This window comes from Mobula birostris, chromosome 4 (genome assembly GCF_030028105.1).
Source record: "Mobula birostris isolate sMobBir1 chromosome 4, sMobBir1.hap1, whole genome shotgun sequence".
NCBI lineage: Eukaryota > Metazoa > Chordata > Chondrichthyes > Myliobatiformes > Myliobatidae > Mobula > Mobula birostris.
In genome coordinates this window covers 157,214,325-157,238,052 of record NC_092373.1, presented here as the reverse complement: position 1 = coordinate 157,238,052, position 23,728 = coordinate 157,214,325, and the positions used below count along the sequence as shown (strand labels likewise).

The window sequence follows — 23,728 nt, the reverse complement described above, 5'->3', positions numbered from 1 at the left end:
CAGTTCTAGTGGCCGAGTAACATTGCCCAGAACTAGAGTGCAAAATCCATTTATCATGAAGTACAATAGTCAAGATCTTCATCACATGACAAGACTAAAAGTATAAGCAAGAGCTCCTCATTGTTATATGGACTGTTTTGGCTTTAGATAAGTCTGCCATTCTTTCATTGAGGGGGATTAAAGCAAATGCGGATCAAATTTGACTTCTCTCAGAAATTTGTTACTATTTTGCATCTAGTATACAGAAGCTGTGATGCTTACCAAAAGGTCTACCACAAACCTAATCCCAGTGTGGAACAAGGATCAACTCTCTTCCTTATCTACAATGCACTTCACCTCCAACAAGCTCCCTGCTGGAGCAGCGTACTCACCAGGAAACTGTTCAACATTTCTAAGTCATGCTGACCCAAATCCCAGTTATCAAATTACATACACAGCTCACGCCTTGCACTGCACAGTTGTGCAGATTCAGAGGTTATTTAGTTCATTTTTTAATTGAAGAACCCAAGAGGATGGGGCCCGTCTCTACTATATAACCCGGTTCCCACAAGGAAACCTTAGAAAATATACATCATTAAGAAAAAGAATACCTGAAGACCAAGACTTCAAATTTTCAAGTATACTTATTATCAAAGTAGATATATGTCACCATATATAAGCTCTGAGATTCATTTTCCTGCAAGCAATCATAGTAAATGCAAGAAACACAAAAGAATCAATGAAAGACTGCACTCAACAGGACGGACAAACAACCAATGTGCAAAAGACAAAAAACTGCAAATACAAAAAGAAAATAATTAAGTAAACAAATAAACAATAAATATTGAGAACATGAGATCAAGAGTCCATGAAAGTGAGTCTATAAGTTATGGGAACAGTTTAGTGATGGGATGAGTGAAGTAGAGTGAAGTTATCCCCTCTGGTTCAGGAGTCTGATGATTGAGGGGTAATAGCTGTGCCCGAACTTGGTGGTGTGTGTTCCTGTTGGCGAGAGGAGCATGGCCTAGATGGTAGATGCCGTTTTCTGCAACAGCGCTCCATGAAGATTTGCTCAATGGTGAGAAGGGAGGGTTTTACCTGTAATGTACAGGACTATATCCACTACTTTTGGTAGTGTCACGAACCCTGTGATGGGTTGAAAAGGACCAGCAGAAATGGAACACACCTGGAGTCTGGTTTACTATAAATTAAGACTATATTTGTTACTACTACGAATTAATGTCATTAAACCGAATAATACAATACAGGTTATAAACTATTATATATATATATATATCCGTAAATGAGTGTGTGGATACAAAAATAATAGTCCAGGAAGTAGATATCAGTCTTTCGGTGTCAGGTAAGTTTAAGCAGTTCAGTTCACTTTGTGTTGCGTCGAGTTGAATTGATGGAGAGAGAGAGAGAGAGAGAGAGAGAGAGAGAGAGAGAGAGAGAGAGAGAGAGAGAGAGAATTGAGTTGCTGTTCAAGTTGGCAGCTTTAGCTGTTCTTGCTTCCGAAGTCTTCAGAGTCACTTTGTGTGACCCCCACACAGACACAGATGGACAGAGCCCCTTCTAGGGAACGGTCTACTAACCCACGGCATGGGTTCACCACCAGCAGACCCCCACAAGCAAGCTCTTTCCCGCACTGGTAATCACGGGTCGAAATTAATCAGCCCGTGGCCTCCACCCTCGTGGTGGTCTTAAACTCCACCAGTAGTTTCTCTGGTAGCTTCCGCAGTTCTCTCGTGTCGTGTCTCCTCTGCCATTATCAGACCGAAGGTTCAACTTTTTATAATCCATCCAAAATTCCAGCATCCGTTAGCTCAATCACTCTGAGCTGTTACCATGGTGACTTCCCAGCTCGTGTCTTAGCTTGCGCCGTCTCAGTTCATTAGACTGCTGAACTTTCTAGCAGTTTCTCACCTGCGTGACACTTTCCTCCTTTGGGAAAATTTTGATCTTTGAGCAAAATTTTGCTCACTCACAGATTCTACACACCAGGCACTACATTCTACCTCATAGAGTGTACACTAAGTATTTACACAGTTCGTCAGCATTTTTAACAGCGGGATAGACAATCCACGATGACATTGTCCGTACCCCTTAAGTGTCTTATCTCGATATCAAACTGCTGTAAACACAGGCTCCAGTTTAATAAACGCCGATTTTGATCTTTAATCTTATCTAAAAACACCAAAGGGTTGTGGTCATTGTACACCACTAACGGCTTTTGTGCAGGACTAACGTAAACCTTGAAATGTTGTAATGCAAAAATGAGGGACAGCAATTTCTTTTCTATTGTCGAGTAATTTTTCCGGTGCACATTAAACTTTTTGGAAAAGTATGCCACCGGATGTTCAATACCATCATCTCCCGTCTGTAATAGCACCACCCCTGCAGCTTCATCGCTAGCGTCCCATCACCAGGGAGAACGGAATCCTCCTTAATGCTGTCCTACCCGTTGGAATGGGTCCATCAGTGATAGCCTGAACTTTCCCTTTCACAGGAGCCAGTTGACCCTGGCCCACTACGTAACCAAGATATGTGACACTGGCATGACCAAACTCACTCTTGGCAAGGTTCACTGTCAGATTAGCTTTGGAGAGCCGATCAATTAATTTCTCTACTGTTACAATGTGTTCCTCCCACATGTCGTTCCATACTACTAAATCGTCAATGTATGCCCCAGTATTCTTCAAGCCTTGAATCACAGAGTTTATCATACGTTGGAATATCGCAAGGGCATTCTTCAATCCGAAAGGCATCACATTATACTCATACAACCCCGAGGGGGTGACAGATGCCGATATCTCTCGAGCCCTATCGGTTAAGGGAACACACCAGTACCCTTTTAGCAGGTCAATTTTTGTTAGGTACTTAGCCTTTCCCACCCTATCGATGCAGTCATCTATCCTGGGAATAGGGTAAGCATCTGTTTTTGTTATTGCATTGACTTTTCTATAATCTGTGCAAAATCTAATTGTACCATTGGGCTTGGGAACTATCATGCACGGTGAAGCCCACGCAGAGGTGGATGGCCTGATCATACCATTGCCCAACATATATTCGATTTCCTGTTCCACTACTTTACTACGTTCTAAATTCATCCTGTAGGGGTGCTGTTTCACTGGATCAGCCTGCCCCACAATGACATCATGGGTAGCTATACTACACTGCCTCGGTGTGTCTGGGAATAGATCGGAACATTTGCCAATTAGCTCCTTTATCTGTTGCTGTTGTTTCGGTTCCAGGTGGTTAATTTTACTGTCTGTGTTCTCCAAAACACTAGCATTCTTGAGTCGAGCTGAAACCAGACACTGCTCATTACACTCCCCTGTTATCTCTGGGCTTGTCTTTGCAGCTGGGTCTTGTTTGGTCGTGACCCCAACTGATATGGATTTAGAATCAAAATAAGGTTTGATTAGGTTCACATGCACTAATTGAGTGGTCTTTCTCCTACCAGGTGTCCTGATAACATAGTTCAGCTCATCAATTTTCCCCAAGACCTTATCTCCAACCTCATAGCTTCGCTCCTTCGCCTGTCTGTCATACCAGCGCTTCATATCAGCCTGGGAGTCTTGGAGATTGTGTTTTGCAAGGTCACAAGCCCTGCTCAGCCTGTCTCAAAACTCTAAGATATAATCCGATACACCAATTCGCACTTCCTTATCAGACCATTGCTCTCTCAGTAAGGTCAAAGGTCCTCGAGGCCTATGACCGAACACAAGCTCAAACGGACTGAACCCCAACGATTCCTGGATCGAATCTCTTATTGCAAATAGGAGTAAAGGTATACTCTCATCTCAATGTTTTTTGTTTTCCATACAGCATGTTTTAATCATGGTTTTGAGGGTAGAGTGAAACCTCTCTATCGCTCCCTGGGATTGGGGATGATATGCCATGGACAAAATTTGTTTTGCTCCCAGTTCCATAACTATCTTCCACCCAGCCCTCAAATTCACTTGGTCAACTGTGCTTCAAACCTATTCTGGTACTGCTCCCCAATTTTTCCTTCAGCACACTGAGGACTACATTGGTGCTGCTTCCTGCACCATGAGGACTACATTGGTGCTGCTTCCTGCACCCATGCTGAGCTCGTCAATTTCATCGACTTTACTTCTAACTTCCACCCAGCCCTCAAATTCACTTGGTCTATCTCGGACTCTTCTCTCCCATTTCTCGATCTCTCGGTCTCCATCTCTGGAGACAGACTGTCCACTGACATCTTCTACAAGCCCACTGACTCTCATAACTACCTCGACTATACCTCTTCCCAACCCGCCACGTGCAAAAATACCATTCCCTATTCCCAGTTCCTCCGTCTCTGCTGCATCTGCTCTGAGGATGAGGTTTTCCGTTACAGGACATCTCAAACGTCCTTTTTTTTAAGGATCGTGGTTTCCGTTCTGCTGTCATCAATGATGCCCTCACCCACCTCTCCTCCATTTCCCGCACTTTGGCCCTCACCCCATCCTCCTGCCACCACAACAGGGACGGAGTTCCCCTTGTCCTCACCTACCACCCCACCAGCCTCCGGATCCAGCTCATTATCCTCCACAACTTCAACAGGATCCCACCACTAAGCATATCTTTCCCTCTCCACCCCACTCCGCTTTCTGCAGGGATCGGTCCCTCCGCGACTCCCTGATCCACACGTCCCTCCCCACGGAACTCCCACCCGGCACTTATCCCTGTAAGCGCAAGTGCTACACCTGTCCCTACACCACCCCTCTTGCCACCATTCAGGGCCCCAAACGGTCCTTCCATGTGAGGGAACACTTCACTTGTGAGTCTGTTGGGGTCATCTATTGCATCCGGTGTGGCCTCCTCTACATCAGTGAAACCCGACGCAGATTGGGGGACTGCTTCGTCGAGCACCTCCGCTTCGTCCGCCAAAACAGACAGGATCTCCCAGTAACCACCCACTTCAACTCTGCTTCCCACTCCCATTCAGATATGTCCATACATGACCTCCTCTACTGCCATGATGAGGCTAAACTCAGGTTGGAGGAGCAAGACCTCATATACCATCTAGGTAGTTTCCAGCCCCTTGGTATGAACATAGAATTCTCCAACTTCCGGTAATTCCCTCCCCCTCCCTTCCTCTATCCCTATGTCACTCTGCCCCCTCCCCCAGCTGCCTATCACCTCCCTCATGGTTCTGCCTCCTTCTACTACCCATTGTGTTTTCCCCTATTCCTTCTTCACCTTTCCTGCCTATCACCTCCCTGCTTCTCCTCCTCCACCCCTTTATCTTTCCCCTTACTGGTTTTTCACCTGGAACGTACCAGCCTTCCCCTTCCCACCCTCCCCCCACCCTTCCCTCTACAGTCCTGACAAAGGGTTCCAGCCCGAAATGTTGACTGATCGTTTCCACGGATGCTGCCTGACCTGCTGAGTTCCTCCAGCGTGTTGTGAGTGTTCCGTAACTATCTGTTGGAATACACCCGATGTAAAATTACTGCCCTGATCCGATTGTATCTCCTTGGGCAGACCCACTAATGTGAAGACTTAATAAGTGCCTTCACCACTGTTTTAGCCTTTAGGTTCCTGAGGGGTATTGCTTCTGGGAACCTAGAGGCAGCGCACATAATGGTTAACAAGTATTGGTGGCCACCTGCAGTCTTTGGCAGTGGGGCAACACAATCCACAATGACCCAGGAGAAAGGTTCGCCAAAAGCTGGTATGGGGCAAAATGGTGCTTTTGGAATAGTCTGATTCGGTTTCCTACCACTTGACGTGTGACAAGTTTTACAAAAAACCGGCACATCCTTTCTTATACCCGGCCAATGAAATTCTTTCATAAACTTGTGCCCTGTCTTTCTAACTCCAAGATGTCTCCCTAAAGGCATTGTATGAGCCATCTTTAAAATTTCTGTACGGTAATCCTTCGGAACCACCACCTGGTGCACCACGGCCCAATCCTCATCGGCAGGTACTGTCGGTAGCCTCCACTTTCTTATTAATACCCCGTCCTTCAGATAGTAACCCATTGTCTCCCTCTGAATTTCATCCTTAGAAAGAGCTGTCTCTTTTAAAACTGCAGTTTCAGGATCCCTATCCTGCTCTTCCACAAGCTTCCGCCTGGACAATGACAAACCCCTCTTATCTGCCTCACTACCTGGGTCCTGGTCGAACACAGACAGTAGAAAAGTTTCAGATAAGTCAGTAGGATCCGTACCCTTGTCTTTGCTATCGCGGGCACCTGACCCCTCCCGTCCAGATCGCTTCACTTCTGCAGCCTTCCTTGTCATACTTCTTGTGACCGTGCATGCGGGATAAAGTTCACTGTCTGCACTTGTCTCGCTAACAGCAGGCCAGCTTGTTAGCTGTAACCCTGGGTATACATCTTTTCCTGCCAGGTCATTTCCCAACAAGACGTCCACGTTAGCTATCGGTAATTTAGGTCGTATCCCTATCTCAACTGGTCCAGATACTAAGTCACAATTCAAAATTATTCTGTGCAAAGGCACGACCTCTGTTCCTTTGCCAATACCTTCCAGAGTATTCACTTGATCCGTTTTTGTCTCGTCACCAAATTCTAAGACATCACTTAATATCAGTGACTGAAAGGCTCCAGTATCGTGCCAGATTCTCACTGGAACTAGGGGTGGCCCCTCCTTCACAGACACAAATCCCTTGATAATAAACCACTCAATCCCCTCCTGAATTCGGCCAGACCCCACCTTCCTTCGTGTGGTCTCAGCCGCCGGCGCACACACGTAGGGGGTTTTCCCCTTCTCCTTTCCCATTTCTTTCTTCCGAATAAGACAGGTAGACGCCACATGGCCAGGCTTTCTGCAGTAGTAACAGGTAAAACTGGAAAACTTATTTTTGGTCGGTTTCCCCTCCTCTTTACCTCTGTCACTAGCCCCTGCCTTGTTTCCTGTTTTACTCGGCGGTTTATCCCGGTAACTCTTCTGATAACCCTTGCTTGGGAAAAACTTAATCTTCTGAGTCAGGGTAAACTTACCCGCTAACCTAGTGGCCACGGAAAGGGTCTCAACTTCTTTCTCTTCTGCGTATGTCCATATCTCACTAGGGACACACTTTAAATTCCTCAATCAGCATCAGCTGTCTCACTTTGTGGTAGTCCTCGTCTACCTCTTTCGAGGCACACCACCAATCAAAGTACCTCTCCTTTTCATGGGCAAATGCCATCTATGTCTGGTTCCTAGACTTCCTCAAACCCCGAAACTTCTGTCGGTACGCTTCTGGCACCATTTCATAGACCTTAAGCACAGCCTCCTTCACAGTATCATAATTAGTTGACTCGGTCACAGATAAGGCAGAATATGCTTGCTGCGCCTTCCCTTTTAACACACTTTGCAGCAATATTGCCCAGTCCTCCCTCGGCCACTTCCTGTTCTGAGCCACTTTCTCAAAATATAGGAAATACCTATCAACGTCTTCAGCAAACGGAGGTACCAATTACCTGACTGACATTAATTGATACACCCCTCTCGCCACCACAGCCTGACACTTGACCCTCCTGACGCCGCATCTCCCTCTCAAACTCCCTCGGTTTTTCTGCCTCTGCAGCCTCGACCTTAAGTCTCTCCATTCTTAATTGTTCTAGTCATAACAGGGTCTCCTCATCACCTATCGGAAACTCCTGTAGTGACTCCTCCTCAAATAACTCTTGCTCAACACAATATTCAGCTATTTTCCTCTGAATTCCTGCCTTCGTCATACTCTTCTGTATTCCGGAAAGTTCCATTTCTTAGCAATGTCACATAGAACCTCCTTTCTGGCACTCCTCAAAAACAGAGGAGTAGGGTTCTCTATAAATTCACTAGCCTCCATTTCTGCTGTTTTCCACACACAGATTAATTACAAGGGATTTCCCCAATCAAGACGAGCCCCCACACAATTTCGAAAAGTGGCTCCAACCAAATTTGTTCAGATCCCGGATGCAGGCCCCAATTTTTGTCACGAACCCTGTGACAGGTTGAAAAGGACCAGCAGAAATGGAACACATCTGGAGTCTGGTTTACTATAAATTAAGACTATGTTTATTACTACTACAAATTAATATCATTAAACTGAATAATACAATACAGGTTATAAACTATTTTATATATATATATCCGTAAATGTGTGTGTGGATACAAAAATAATAGTCCAGGAGGTAGATATCAGTCTTACGGTGTCAGGTAAGTTTAAGCAGTTCAGTTCACTTTGTGTTGTGTCGAGTTGAATTGATGGAGAGAGAGAGAGAGTTAATTGAGTTGATGTTCAAGTCAGCAGCTTTAGTTGTTCTTGCTTCCGAAGTCTTCGGAGTCACTTCGTGTGACCCCTTCAGACACAGATGGGCAGAGCCCCTTCTAGGGAACGGTCTACTAACCCACGGCACGGGTTCACCACCAGCAGACCCCCACAAGCAAGCCCTTACCCGCACTGGTAATCACGGGTCGAAATTAATCGGTCCATGGCCTCCACCCTCGTGGTGGTCTTAAACTCCACCAGTAGTTTCTCGGGTAGCTTCCGCAGTTCTCCCGTGTCGTGTCTCCTCTGCCGTTATCAGACCGAAGGATCAACTTTTTATAATCCATCCAAAATTCCAGCATCCGTTAGCTCAACTGCTCTGAGCTGTTACCATGGTGACTTTCCAGCTCGTGCCGTCTCAGTTCATTAGATTGCTGGACTTTCTAGCAGTTTCTCACCTGCGTGACAGTAGGCTTTTCTGTTCAAGGGGGTTAGTGTTTCCATACCAGGCTGTGATGCAACCAGTCAATATGCTCTCCACCACACATCTATAGAAGTTTGTCTGAGTTTTAGATGTCATGCTGAACGTTCGTGAAGTCCTAAGAAAGTAGAGGCGCTGCCCTGCTTTCCTCATAATGGTACATATGCTGGACATGGGACAGATCCTCTGAAATGATAACACTGAGGAATTTAAAATTGCTGATGCTCTCCACCTCTAATCCCCTGATGAGTACTGGCTCATGGACCTCTGGGTTCCTCCTCCTGAAGTCAATAATCAGCTCCTTGTTCTTGCTGGCATTGAGTGAGAGGTTGTTGTGGTACTATTCAGCCAGATTTTCAATCTCCCTCCTATATTATATGATAATTCGTTACCACCTTTAATTTGGCCAATGGCAGTGGTGTTGTTGGCATACTGAGATATGGTAGTAAAGCTGTGCTTAGCCTCACAGTAATAAGTATAAAGAGAGCAGAGCAGGGGGCCTTCTGGTGCATCTGCATTAATGGAGATTGTGGAGATGTTGCCTATCCAAACTGACTGGGTGAGGAAATTGAAGATCCAGTTGCACAAGGAAGTATAGAGGCCTAGGTCTTGAACCTCATGGATTAGTTTTGAGGGAATGATAGTACTGAATGCTGAGCTGTAGTCAGTGAAGAGCATCCTGGCATATGCACCTTCGCTTTGCAGGTATTCCAGGATTGAGTGACGAGCCAATGAAATGGCACCTGCTGTTGTCCTGCTGTGACAGTAGGCAGATTGGAGCAGATCTAAGATGCTTCTCAGTCAGGAGTTCATATGTTTCATCATCAACCTCTCAAAGCATTTCATCACAGTGGATGTAAGTGCTACCTTTTGATAATCTTTGAGGCAGGTTATCATGTTCTTAGGCACCAGTTTCACTGAAGCCTGCTTGAAGCAGGAGAGTACCTCTATGCTTTGGAGTACAGATCATTTATGAATAACACCTCAAAGCTCTCAACAAAAACTACCAACATTGCCTATACAAAATCTTCCAACTGAATTGTCAGGAGAGATAGAACAATATCAGCAACTTCACCAGCACTGTGCCACTGTTCACACAGCGACACCTACGGTGGGTGGGGAACAGATGGTCCATATACCTGACTCCAGAAATCAGCACTTTCATCCGAGGTGTCATGACAAGAAGCAAGCAGGATAGAGAAAATGCTTTCTGGAGAATCTCAAAGTGTCCTTCGAAAGAAAATGTAACATCCTCACCAGCTTATGAGAACAAGGGTTCATAATCACTCAAAACAGGAAAAGAGCACCCAAAAAGGTGCTGAGCATGTCAGGTCTCTGGTTCTGGAGCACATGGAAGCAACTGCAAATGTCAGGAGTGCATAAATAACCAATGCACCTGCTGCAGAGTCAGCAGGTCCCACTTTAACTTCATCAGCCTCTTCAAAGCACAGAACTAGAGTGGAAGCAAGTCATCTAGCATCCCTGGGGATAACATAAGACTGGACAGGACAATATTTTACAAATCTGAAGATACAGAATGTATAAAAATAAGAGCCATCCATTTGAACAGCCAAAATTTAAAATAGAACAATAGAAGCTTGTTACTTTAATTCAGATATAGTCATTCCCCTTACAGCTGAAATCCTCCACTGTTTAATTCAGTGAATAGTGCTATTCTGTGACTAATTTATACAAGAAACCTGTATTTGTCATACATATAGCATGGGAACAGGCCCTTTGACCCCTGAAGTTCATGCCAGTCATCAAGCACTCATTGATGCTAATTCTGTTCTAATCTCACTTTATCCTCTCCACATTCCATGAACTTCTGCTGGATTCTACCACTCAGTTACACACTGGGGCGGCAGCAGGAGCAATGTGCTGCTGATGACAGGGATAATGGTGAAACGCCTCACAGACAGCACCTGCAGTTAGGATCCAATCCAGGGTGCTCGAGCTGTGAGGTAGCAGCAATGCTCTGCCCTGAATTACCATGATCATTATATTCGTGCAGGCAAAACCAGTGCTCAATCTTCGTTGGAAAGGGATTTTCTAGGTCTTAGATGGTCCTGACATGAATGGAAATAAGTGAATTTAAGAGGGGTTCTGTGACATGGGACTGTTAAAAAATGCAAGGTGAGCAGGATGAGTGAATTGGGCATGAGATAGAGATTCACACGTTTTGGGCAATGGCTTTGCATCAGTTTAATAGCGATCAAACTTTTGAAATCACTCTTGCTTAGGAATTGTCAAAAACTGAGGTTAATTTTGCATTTTGGCATTTGGATGATAGATTGATTCTATCCAGGAGACTTCCAATTCTATTTGGGTGTAAGAAATACTATATTAACTAAATCTACATTTGTTATCAAAGTATGTATATGCTATACAACCTTGAGTTAGTCTCCTAACAGGTAGAAACAAAACAAAGAGACCCACAAGAGCCCACTTAAAAAAGGACAGAATGCTGGTCTAAAAAAAAACTTATTCAGCTGTCTCCTTAAATTTTCTTAACGCTTGATAGAAGGAAACAAGTTGAAAATAATAATTGGAATGATACTGAAGTTTGTAGTGCAACAAGGTATGAACATGAAATAGGCACCTCTCAAAGTTGCTATGTCATTGACATTATAAGATCTTCCTTGAGAAGCAGAATTTTGCTCTGAATAATAGGTCTCAAGCCCAGTTGGAATATATTGAATAGATCCATCATTCGGCAAGATCTCTGGTTAATCTTTGTCTCAACTTCTACCCGAACCTTATAGCCCTTGTCTCTTCGGCAGTTCAAATACTTCCACCTTGACCTTGTATACAGATAATATCTTAAATGCACAGGCATCTGAGAAGGAAAGCAGCCTCGGAATATACAGCTGTCTGGGATAGAGAATTCCAAAGATTCATAACCATCCCCTTCCCCACCCACCCATCTTGCCTGAGAAGTTTCACACACAAAATGATGATGGAACTCAAAGTCAGGCTGCATCTATAGAAAGTAATAAACAGTCAAGGGTCTTGGCCCAAAATGCTAACTGTTTAATCATTTCCAAAGATTCTGATTGAGCTAATTTCCTCCAGCATTTTGTGTGAGTTGCCCTGGATTTCCAGCATTTATAGAATCTCTTGTGTTTCTAAGAAATTCCTATTTTCAATATTAAGTGGTCAATTTCTTATTCTGGGACAGTGGATCCTGGTTCTAAGATACCAAGAGACAAGCCATCCAGATATCATCTATCCTATCAACCCCCCACCCCCCTTTGACTCTTATCTGCCTCAATGTGATCATATCTTATTCTCCTTAGCTCTACAGAGTCTAGGTCCATTTGTCCTTTAAAGACAATCTCTTTATCTCAAATTTAGATAACCTTGGAAAGAGCTTAATCAACACTCACAAAAAATACGAACAGAATAGAAGAAAAATGGCCTGAGAGTCAAGTAAATTATTTCTTTTGTAATGGATTGCCACCTCTGTACCAAAGGATCACTCCAATAAGACTCATTCCAGACAAGAGAAAATCTGCAGATACTGGAAATCGAAGCACCACACAGAAAATGCTGGAGGAGCTCAGCAGGTCAGGCAGCATCTATGGATAAAAGTACAGTTGACGTTTCGGGCTGAGACCCTTCGGCAGGACTGGAGAAAAAAATATGAGGAGTTAATTAAAAGGTGGGGGAGGGGAGAGAGAAACACACGGTGATAGGTGAAACTGAGAGGGGGAGGGATGAAGTAAAGAGCTGGGAAGTTGATTGGTGAAAGAGATACAGGGCCAGAGAAGGGGGAGTCCCATAGGAGGGAACAGAAGGCCATGGAAGAAAGGAAAGGGGAGAGGAGCATCAGAAGGAGGTAGTGAACAGGCAAAGAAATAAGGTGAGAGAGGGAAAAGGGGATGGGGAATGGTGAAGGAGGGAGGGGAGCGGTGTTCATTCCAGAGTTATTTCAGTAGCTGGAAATGAGGGCCCAATAATCTTCATCCTTTCAATAAGCCCAAGTTCTGAAACCATCTTCCCCACAACACCCCCCCACACCCAGGATAAAAAAATGCAGATGATGGAATTGAGGAAACAAAAACAGGATGCTTAATGTTTGAAGAACTAAGCAGATGAGGGCACTATTAAACAGTTGATCTTGCAGACCAAAAATTCTACATCAGAATCAGCAAAGTGAAAATATAAGGTCATACTGCACACACATTAAAATTTCGTATATATAAATGTAATAAAAATAAAATAATTTAAGTAATATATTTACTTTCGTATCGCAATGAAGAATCCTTGACTAGCAAGTCTGTTTCTCTCCCCATTGATGCTGCCTGACTTGCTAAGCATTCCCAGAACTCTGTTGTTTCTGAAAATTCATATTAGTTAACGAAGATGACGATAAAGAGTTATACATGTTTCATTATGGTAAACATAATATCTTGATGAAAGCTGAATTATGTATATTTCTCATTGCAAATAATTTCTGCTACTAGCAGCCTGTGGATAAACACTGGGTATTGTTTTGTTTCCTTTTCTCTAGCATAATCGCTGCATTCCAGTTGGTTTGGAGACCTATTACTCGGAGCAAGATTCTGCTACTCGGGGAAGATTTTACACTGTCATTAACCACTATAACTTAGCAAAACAGACCATTTCACGCTCGGTTTCACCCTGGCTGGCTACACTCTCTGAAGAGAAAGTGCTGGGGAAGGAAAGTGAAGATGCTAGCAAAACCACTGAGTAAACGCCCGATTTGACCCTCGGTTCCTTGCAAACCAATACAGGAACCAACTTTAGCTGCTTAATGTACAAGGCACTGACATTAGTAAGTTATGGAAGAGAACTTGTTAATTTGATCCAGCTTGGTTTTTCTTCCATTCCTCTTCATTCTGTTCATGTTATTTGTAAGTGTTAATGAAATTCTTTCCAAGGTGGCATGCTTGTCTCATTTGATTAGATCAGCTAGGATTGCTGTACTTTTAATAATCTCAGGTTGTGGATGTGAAAGTAAGTAAGAGAAAGACCTGCTCCATATTCTGATTCTGTGGATAGATCTTTTGAAAATCCAGTCACCCATGCCCTTTTTTAAAAAGCAGAGTATTCTCTAAAATAAAACTTATTTGGTGATTAATGAGTACTTTGGTAATTAGGTATGTTGGAACAACAAGATTCTCGAACTTTTAAAATCTGCAGATACAGTGAAATATTACTGCACTTCAGTGTTAAACAACAGTTAAAATTGAAAGTGGAAGCGCCAAAAGATTTTATAGGGGAATCTATTGTCTGATACAGTGATGTTGATGACTTTTCATTTAGAGTATAGATTATTGGTTACAGTTAGTTTATGGATAAACACATTTAACAGTTGGGTCCCAGTCACAAGCTATGGTCTTGAAGTAAAACAGGTTAGTTCTACCACCTTAGTTTCAAGTTGGGCTAGAGTGAAAGTTGTAAAGAGTGCATTAACTTCTGGCAAAGTAGAGCTCTCATTTAATCAACTAGGATTTGTAAAGGCTGCAACTGTGAAGGATTTCTACATTTGCTGTTCTGCTCCAACAGTTATGAAAATAAAAAAATCAATTTGCCTCATTTGTTAGGCAAAGAATATACCATCTATCCCATATTTTGAAGAAAATAACGATTTTATATATTAAAAAATGGTTTAGACCTTGCCATTCTTGGAGTCCTTCTAAGCAGCTATTTCTAAAAATAATGAGAATACATAGAATGTGTAGGATTTTAATAGTACTTAAATATTCTTTCTTCCCTGCATCCTCTTCCCCAGAAAGAGATTCAGCAGAATGGATTTAATTAAGCATCTCTGTTATCATTAACAGAAATCAAAATTGTGTATATAAAAGAAAGTACAAATGAATCATTAGTATTTTTGATGTCTGAGAATTACATTATATCAGACATATTTAAAAAAAAGCCTTTTGCCAATGCATATGAAACACAGTATCTGGACATTAAATATTTATGTTTCATCAGCACTTGTGCATAATGTTTTATAAATAAAACACAATTTACACTTTGCTTTACATGATCCTGAAACATAATTTGGATTTAATAGTATTTCCTTTATTTTCATCTTTTTAGATGCCCCCTAAATTCAGGAGGGGACTATGCACTTCATTTTGTCATCCCAAATAATTATATAGTTCCTTTATTTTGATATTTTAAATGTGCAGAAGCCGATCGGCCACATTTGCCTTTAGAGGAAGAGGTGCCAAAATACTAGATGTGGACTGCTTGAGACTGATTTCTTCAGAATCACATTGGATGTTGAGGAAAATACATGGCAGAAAAAGGGAGGGAAAAAGATGCAGACATAACAAATTAAAATGAGTGCCAAAATGTCATGCTTTGTAAAACATGTGCCATATTTGTCATATAGTGATTATGGTGTTAAGTCCTGTTTGTACAGAGCTCCATGTGTTTTATACATCTGAGCAAATGTTGTATTGGATGTAAAATGATGCAATGAGGGTAACTAACGCACTATATAAAACAAAATAAAGTCCAATAAAAAATGTTGTTTTTGTTCTTTTTTTTTTGAAAAGCAAACACCCACATTCCATCCCCAAGTTTGCAATCACTCCTGCAGGTAATAATAATAAATAAAATGCTTGGGTCTGACTCAGAATTGCATAATAATTGATAAATATATCCTTTTAATCTGCTATAGTTCATTCTCTCCTGAAGAATTATAGACCTCACGGTTGTACAAAATCTTTGCTTTCTATTTTAATATAGTTCTGGTTCTTATGCTGTGTTTTCTCTTTTAATGCAGCCATTGAAATCCTTTTTCATTTCCACCCACCATTTAGTAAACAAGTAGCCATTTTAGAAACCACTAGTTTAAGCACATTGAAAATATGGATCCAGTCAATAACCTTAAAGGTTATTAGCTGAGTAACAAAGATGAAAACACCTTTGTAGAGTGCAAACTTAATAAAGTGAATTGGATAACTGGTCATGGAGGACATTATGACTAAGACAGCACTGCTGTTAATCAACAAAATCATTGCTACCCAATGAAGGTCAATTAGCTCATCACTTTGATCTGGAAACTTGATTGAATTTATCCCTTTCGGAAAAAGAGAATTGTTGTTTCTGCACAGCAACTACTCTCCAGAAACAAGTGCTCAAATTATATCTCATTAACATATCCAAGTATAGATGTTGAGCTATTTGTTTTCATGGTCTCTACTGCATGACACCTCTGAGCTACTGTACTAATTTCATTCTTCTAGTGCACAAGATAAAAATCAGTGTATTCTATTTTCAAAGAAATTGAATCTGGATTTTAGCAATTTCACATTACTTTTATTGATGACAAATACTTTTTTATAAAGAAACCAAAAACTTCATTTATTTATTGTGGGAGCAATGCATCATTTACTGTAACTCTGGCACTAAAAGTACTACATTGAAAAACACACAAGTGAGTGTTGCTTGATGTTTCTATTAATGAGTTTATTTCAAAGCTTTTGAATTATAAATCACCATCATTTGACATAACAACAATACATGATCTATGACAAAAAACATGTATTTTAGCTTTCTAGCAGAATTTTGTTTGAATGGTCACTGAAGTTTATCACTAAATACTCGATTTACAAACAAGTTAAATTAAATAATATTGCAAAATCGTGCTGCACCACAGTGCAAGTGCAGATTTAAGATGCCTATTTTGCATTAGGCATTCTCCTGTGGGCAAGATATGTTAATTAATTTCAATAAATTCCTTCAAGTTTTAATAAATGCAGCAAAATAGAAACCTTGACTGTCACCATTTGCTAACTGTCATACCAGTCCAGGAAAAGTAGAGAGAATGAACACATCACTAGGAAGAAGAGGATCCAGACACGAAATCCAGCGTTATTTTTTATTGCCTGTAAGAGAATAACATATTTAGTTACAAAGCATCATTTCTGAATATTATAGATGCCCATTACATATTTCCAGTAGAAGTGATGGGCACTGGTATTAACTTATTCTGTTACAATTACGTAGATTCTACTCCTGTTAATCTGTTTCGAAAATAGAGGAGGGAGACTGAGAGGCTAACAGGGCAATGAGTAAATGGAAAAGAAATGAGGAAGGCCAGCTAACAGATTTACCTCGGTATGAAGGAATTAGCCAGCTTTATAATTTTATAATTTTATTTTGTTGTAATGTAGGTGTTGACATTGAATGAGCATTTATCACCCATTTCTCATTTTCCTTGAAAGTAATGATGAGACTCTCTAATGGCAGCAGTCCTTTTGGTTATGGGTTCCCTCAATACATTTTGTTGGGGAACTCCAAGATTTAGACATGACAGCAATGAAAAGATGGCATTTTATTTCCAAGACAGCACTGACTTGGAGGAGAATCTGCAGATGCTCATGTTCCCATGAGCACAAGCATCCAAGGAGAGATAGAAAACTGAATACATATTTGGCTAGAGGCAGGAAACAGCAGGTGGCAGTGGAAGGATATTTCTCAGACTGCAAGTCTGTGATTAGTGGTGTGCTCCAGGGATCAGCGTTGGGCCATTATTACTTATCGATATTAACGATTTGGATGAGAATATTTCAATCAGAATCAGGTTTATTATCATTGGTATGTGTCATGAAATTTGTTAACTTAGCAGCAGTACAATGCAATACGTGATAATATAGAAAAAAATAAGTAAATTGCAATAAGTATATATATGTATATTAAATAGATTAAAAGTAGTGCAAAACAGAAATAATATATAAGAAAAAAGTGAGGTAGTGTTCATGGGTTCATTGTCCATTTAGGAATTGGATGGCAGTGGGGAGGAAGCTATTCCTGAATCCTTAAGGCTTAAGGCTTCTGTACCTCCTTCCCGATGGTACAATGAGAAGATGGCATGTCCTGGGTGATGGGGTACTTAATAATTGGCACTGCCTTTCTGAGGCACCATTCCTTGAAGATGTCTTGGATACTATGCAGGCTCGTACCCAAGATGGAGCTGAATAATGAGGAATAATTAGTAAGTACGCACATTATATTAAAACAGGTAATGTTGTGGACAATAAAGAGGAGTATCAAGAATTACAGCGGGGCCTGCATTGACTGGTTTGAGGAATGGCAATATAAAATTTAATTCCAATAAGTGCTAAGTGTTACAAATCTATACTTCTACATCGAATGGAAGGACATTAGGTAATATTGTAGAATAGAGGCACCTTGGAGTATAGGTGCATAGTTCCGTTAAAGGGAGTCAGAAGTAGATAGGGGGATGATGCAGGCTTTTGGCATGCTGGCTCCCAACACTCAGAACACTGAATACAGAACTTGGGCAGTTATGTTGCAAATGCACAAGGCATTAGTGAGGCCACACTTGGAATATTGTGTTCAGCTTAGGAAGGATGTGATTAAATTAGAAAAATAGTGCAAAAAAGATTTACAAGGATGTGGTTATGGCTCGAGGGACTGATATAGGGTGAAGTTAGACAGGCTGGGCCTATACTTCTTGGAGCATAGAAGGGCTATCTTGTAGAGGTCTATAAAATCATGAGGGGCACATAGTTCTAAGGTAAGAGGTGAAAAGTTTGATAATTTTTTGTTTTACACAGTGGGTGGAAGATATATGAAAACAGCTGCCTGAGGAAGTTGTTGAGGCAGGAACATTAATACATATATTGAAGTATGTGGACAAGAATTTAAATGAGTATGGGCCAAGTGCTGGGAAAATGGAAAAGTACATTTTGATTGGCATGGGCAAGTATGGGTCAAAGGAAAGATGACAAGTGATGGAGTGGTAAAATAGGTAGAGAAATTATCTCAGCTGTATTACCTCTCACTGTCACCTCAGTGAACTGCTTAGCTCTTTCAGCTGCTGTTTGGTTGGGAGAAGGGGCATGGGATGGGTTATTATCACTCATACACTTTACTTCACATTTATCATTGCAGAGACAGGGATATTAGGTACTTATTTACCCTTTCTATAAGGGCAAGGCAGCTTTGGCTGTTATTGATTTCAATGAGGGGGTGAGTGGGGTGAGATGGAATGCGTAAAAGCAAGGTGGTTCTTTCCTTGCCAAATCATAAAGAAAATGATGTTGCAACCAATGAGGCCATGGACTTGAGCCCTTCAACTGTGCATAGGCTCCAAATTAGATCCAATGTGGTTGTAGGAACAACATTCTCGTGCAAGGGTAGACTTCTGGCCTGACCTGGCAGGACTCAGTGAAAAAATGTAAACCCATCAAACAGCTTGAGCCTCAGGTCTAACTTAGTAATCAATTGGCATCAGTCTTTCATAGTGTTTATACAGTTCAAATCATTAAACAGTGTACTGAGCACAATGCAGAGTAAAGTGTAAAGGCTACTGAAAAACTGCAGTGCAGGTAAACAACAATGTGTAAGATCGTATCGAGGTAGACCGTGAGGCCAAGAGTCCATTTTATCAAACAAGAGGTCTGTCAAGAGTGATAACAGTAAGATAGAAACCAAAAGTCCTTAAGCCTAGTGGTATGTGTTTTCAGGCGCCCGAAGACAGAGGGGAGAAGAGAGAATGTATGAGATGGGTGGGGTCTCATACTGGCTGCTTTACCGAGGCAGCGTGAAGTGTAGACAGAGTCCTTTGAGGGAAGGCTGTTTCCTGTAATGTGCTGATGATAGTGGATTTGGGGAACAACTGGTATTTTTGCAATCAGCTGAGGCGGAAGAAGTCTAAGAGAAATATAGAAGCCTAATGTTATGTCCCTATAAGCTTTAATTTTAATATTTCAATTTGTAACCTTTTAAATATGCTTATGCTTACAGGGAAAGAATAATGAGTTTGCTCAGCAGTGACATTCAGTGGCTTCAGCCTGCCATTGCACTTCAATGCTTATTGGTATTTGTTAACAAATATGTACCACATACCTTCTATAGATCTGTGAGACATTGTACCAATTACACTGAGAATTGATCACAATACGATTTCCAGGTAAAAACTGTATTACAGGTTAATGATGATAATTTTACCCTGGAATTTTCCCACGGAAAGCGAGAGCTGCATTAATTTTACAATGTATTTTGGAATGGATTGTTGCAATCTACTATTGTGAAATATGAATGCACAGAAGATGTATATAGGCAGTGGATTAAAAATGAAATAGGTACTTCAAGCATATTTATGTCAATTACTATGAGGGGATTAGTGTGAGCTGGGATTCCCATCTAGTAGAAACATGAAGACACTACTGAGTGTCTGATGACCTAAAGTTCAACGTCTTTGCACACACACACACACACTCTTTCATTATCTTCATTTGTCACCTTTCAACTTTAATGTACCAATAATTCAAAACAATTATTGAAAAAATAATCCAATGTATTTTCTTACAACACAGAAGGAAGTCATTTGCTCCATTAATCCTATCTAACCTATTCTCTTTCACAAGTCCTGGTTCTCCTGCTACCACTTACACTGGGGGTAACTTAGGGACGTTGTTGTAATGTTGGAGGAAGCGCACAGTGTCACAGGAAGATCGTGCAAACTCCACACAGCATCTGAAGTCAGGAATGAACCTGGGTCACTGCAGCTGTGTGACAGCACCTGTAACTTGTGTACCACTGCACTGGCCTTCAAAGCAAAGCAGGTACTGAATCCTGAATTCCTATTTATGTTGCTCTGTTGATAAGCTCAGTTATTTAGTTAGCTTACCTAGTTATGCCAAGTTAAACCAAAGGTGCTTAGTAGTCAGTCAAGTCTGAATCAGAGTTATGTGAGCACTACCACCTCAATTCTGCCTGTGGTTATTTTCATAGAACAAGAGATTCTGCAGATGCCGGAAATCTTGAGCAGCACCCACAAAAGGCTGGAGGAACTCGGCACGTTAGGCAGCATCTATGGAGGGGAATATACAGTCGGCTTTGGACTAAGACCCTTCATCAGGACCAGAAAGAGAGAGGGCAGAAGCCAGAATAAGATGGCGGGTGGAATCGGAAGGAGTGCCAGAACATGATTCAAGGCTCCAAACAGTCCTTCCATGCACGTCTGACAGGGTCATCTATCGTATCCAATGATCCTGATGCAGTTGCCTCTGCATCAGTGAGGCCCAACGCAGATTGGGGTACTGCTTTGTCAAACACCTTTGCTCTGTTCACCACAAAAGGCAGGAGCTCCAGGTGGACGCCCATTTCAATTCAATTTTCCATTCCCATCCCAACGTGTCTGTCCATGGCCTCCTCTACTGCCACAATGAAGACAAATTCAAGTTAGAGGAGCACAATATCATATTCTGCCTGGGTAGAATCCAACCTAATGGGATGAACATAGATTTCTTTACTTCTGATAATTACACCCTCTTCCCCCTTCTCACTTTTTCCATATCCCATTCTGGTTAGCTGTTCCTGAAACATCGAATGTGTGTCTTCAGGCTTCTGTACCTTGTCCTTGACGATAGCAATGAGAAGTGGGCATGTCCTGGGTGATGGGGGTCCTTAATGATGGATGTCACCTGTTGAAGGTGTATTGGATGCTGGGGAACATTTTTACGTTTACACACTTCTGCTGCTTTTTCCAACCTTATGCAGTGGCCCCATCCTCCTCCTCCTCTTTATTCCATGGTCCACTGTCCTCTCCTTTCAGATTACTTTTTCTTCAGCCCTTTTAGCTCTCCCACCTCTCTCCCTTCTAGCTTCTTACTTTAACCTTCCTCACCCACTCATCCACCCTCTCCCTTCTCTGGTCTCACCTATCACTTGCCAGTTTGTGCTCCTTTACCCTACCCTTTCTTATTCTGGCTTCTATCCCCTATGTTTCCAGAAAAGATGAACGAGCTTGGCACAAAACATTGACTGTTTATTCCCTTTCAAAGATGCTGCCTGACTTGCTGACTTCCTCTAGCATTTTGTGTGTGCTGCTGTGGTTATTTTCACCTTCAAAATATTTTTGCATTGGAAGTTACAAAGAAGGAAATCAATGGAGGATGTGGCATGGACCAAGGCCATTCAACCCCTTTTGTTCAATTAATTTCACTGCAAAGCTCTTCAGAGTTGCATAACCTTCTCCCCCTTTTAAGAATGACCTCCCTCTCCCTATCAGTGCATCCTAACTGACTGCATTAAAATAGATTCTTTATGTTGCTTTTGGCTCTTTTACTAGTTCCCTTAAGTCAGTGACATCTGGTTACTGGCATTGTTGTTACTTAAATTGTTTCCCTGAGTTATTAACTGTTTTTCTGATTTTGAACATGAGCTTGGATCTTTACTTGAACCCCTCTGCTCGAAGAAGAGTAACCTTAACTTACCAAAACTTTTAACTTTATTGAACTCTTGCAAACACAATACCATGCTAGATTTTTTTTCTTTTAATTCCTCCTAACCTTGGCACCCTTTCTATAGGCACTGTTAATACCATAAATAGTAAACTATCAAATAAATTCTCTTACTCCATATTCTGAGTCACGAACTACAGCAGAATGGAAAATGAATATCTTTACATTTTGAGAATATTCCATTGATTTTTTTCAGGGAAACGTTAATAAATCTTTAGAAAAGAATGAAATGCAATGGCTGCGCAGCCTACTCCAGATAATTTGGAGCATAGTTAATAACATTCATCCGCATTGTCAATTTTCTTCTTTATTAGAAAAAACTGAGAACATCTACCAACTAACAATATTTCTTACCTCTCTAATATCTTCATTCCCTTCCTTAACATTTTCAGTTGTACCCACAACTAGTTCATGAATGTTGTCTATCTCTTTTTCCTGACAAGCAAGAATAAAGAAATCTTAATGAATTGGATAAACAGAAGTTGTTGCCCATAATTTCCATTTCACAAACATCTGATGTTACTGACTCTACCAATACAATTCCTTTCAAAACATTGAACAGATACGGGAACATACTAATATCAACTTTCTCACACTAAAGTCACAATAATGTAAACATATTTCATGTTTTTAAACATATAAAATATTGTTATCCATTAATAATTTTATAAACACCATGAATAACATTTTAAAGGACATATTTGTACATAAATACATCGGGGCACGACTGCGCAAGTGCGTGGACATCAGCCAGTGAGAACAGCATGAAGAGTTTAAAAGGAGACGGTTATTTCTTCAGCGGTTTGATTGGGGCACGACTACACAAGTGCGTGGACGCCAGCCAGTGAGAATAGTGAGAAGAGTTTAAAAGGAGACAGCTTTATAGAGCGGGTGTCAGAGGAGCGGGCGACGGAGTAGAGGGAGACAGAGTAGGAAGACTTTGGCTCAACGGGGCTTCGGTGATAACAGGTCGAGGCATGTTAGGTTGCCTGTGTAGAATACAGACAAGAAGAATGTGTGTGAGGCCGGTGTTCTGTGCTCAGTGTCAGATGCCGGAAGTCCGGGAGACTCCCAGCCTCCCAGATGGCCACATCTGCACCAGGTGCATCGAGCTGCAGCTCCTTAGGGACCATGTTAGGGAGAGTGAGGAGGTGATAGATAGGAGCTATAGGCAAGTCGTCACACCAGGGCCTAGGGAGACAGATAAGTGGATAACAGTCGGGAGAGGGAAGGGCAAGAGGCAGATGCTAGAGAGCACCCCTGTGGCTGTACCCCTTGACAATAAGTACTCCTGCTTGAGTACTGTTACATAAGAGCATAAGAAATAGGAGCCTGCCCGCCATTCAATAAGATCATGGCTGATCTGTCCATAAACTCAGCTCCATCTACCTGCCTTTTCCCCATAACACTTAATTCCCCTACTATGTAAAAATCTATCTAACTGTATCATAAATATATTTAGTGAAGAAGCCTCAACTGCTTCCTGGGGCAGAGAATTCCACAGATTCACCTCTCTCTGGGAAAAACTGTTTCTCCTCATTTCCATCCTAAATCTTCTCCCCTGAATCTTGAGGCAATGTCCCCTGCGGGGGCCTACCTGGGGGAGGCAACAGTGGCTGTGCCTCTGGCACAGAGTCTGGCCCTGTGGCTCAGAAGGGTAGGGAAAGGAAGAGAAAGGCAGTAGGGAAAAGGGACTCTATAGTTAGGTTGTCAGACAGGCAATTCTTTAGACGCAGGAAAGAAGCATGGATGGTAGTTTCCCAGGTGCCAGGGTCCAGGATATTTCTGATCA

At 41.8% G+C, this 23,728-nt stretch overlaps 2 protein-coding genes across 2 annotated transcripts in view; one reads left to right on the top strand and one right to left on the bottom strand.

Annotated features, from left to right (window-relative positions):
- Positions 1–15,170, top strand: part of LOC140196054 (neuronal vesicle trafficking-associated protein 1-like) — a 118,597-nt gene extending 103,427 nt beyond the window's left edge. Inside the window, exon 5 of the mRNA XM_072254762.1 lies at positions 13,191–15,170. Coding sequence (XP_072110863.1) covers positions 13,191–13,394 — 204 coding nt within the window. The 3' untranslated portion in view covers positions 13,395–15,170. The remainder of the gene's footprint in view (positions 1–13,190) is intronic.
- An 874-nt stretch (positions 15,171–16,044) lies between these two features.
- The window catches only part of stx18 (syntaxin 18), a 207,307-nt gene continuing 199,623 nt past the window's right edge, over positions 16,045–23,728 (bottom strand). Inside the window, exons 10-11 of the mRNA XM_072256300.1 lie at positions 22,291–22,371; positions 16,045–16,548 (exon numbers count right to left, since the gene is read on the bottom strand). Of these exons, the coding sequence (XP_072112401.1) occupies positions 16,453–16,548; positions 22,291–22,371 (177 nt within the window). The 3' untranslated portion in view covers positions 16,045–16,452. The remainder of the gene's footprint in view (positions 16,549–22,290; positions 22,372–23,728) is intronic.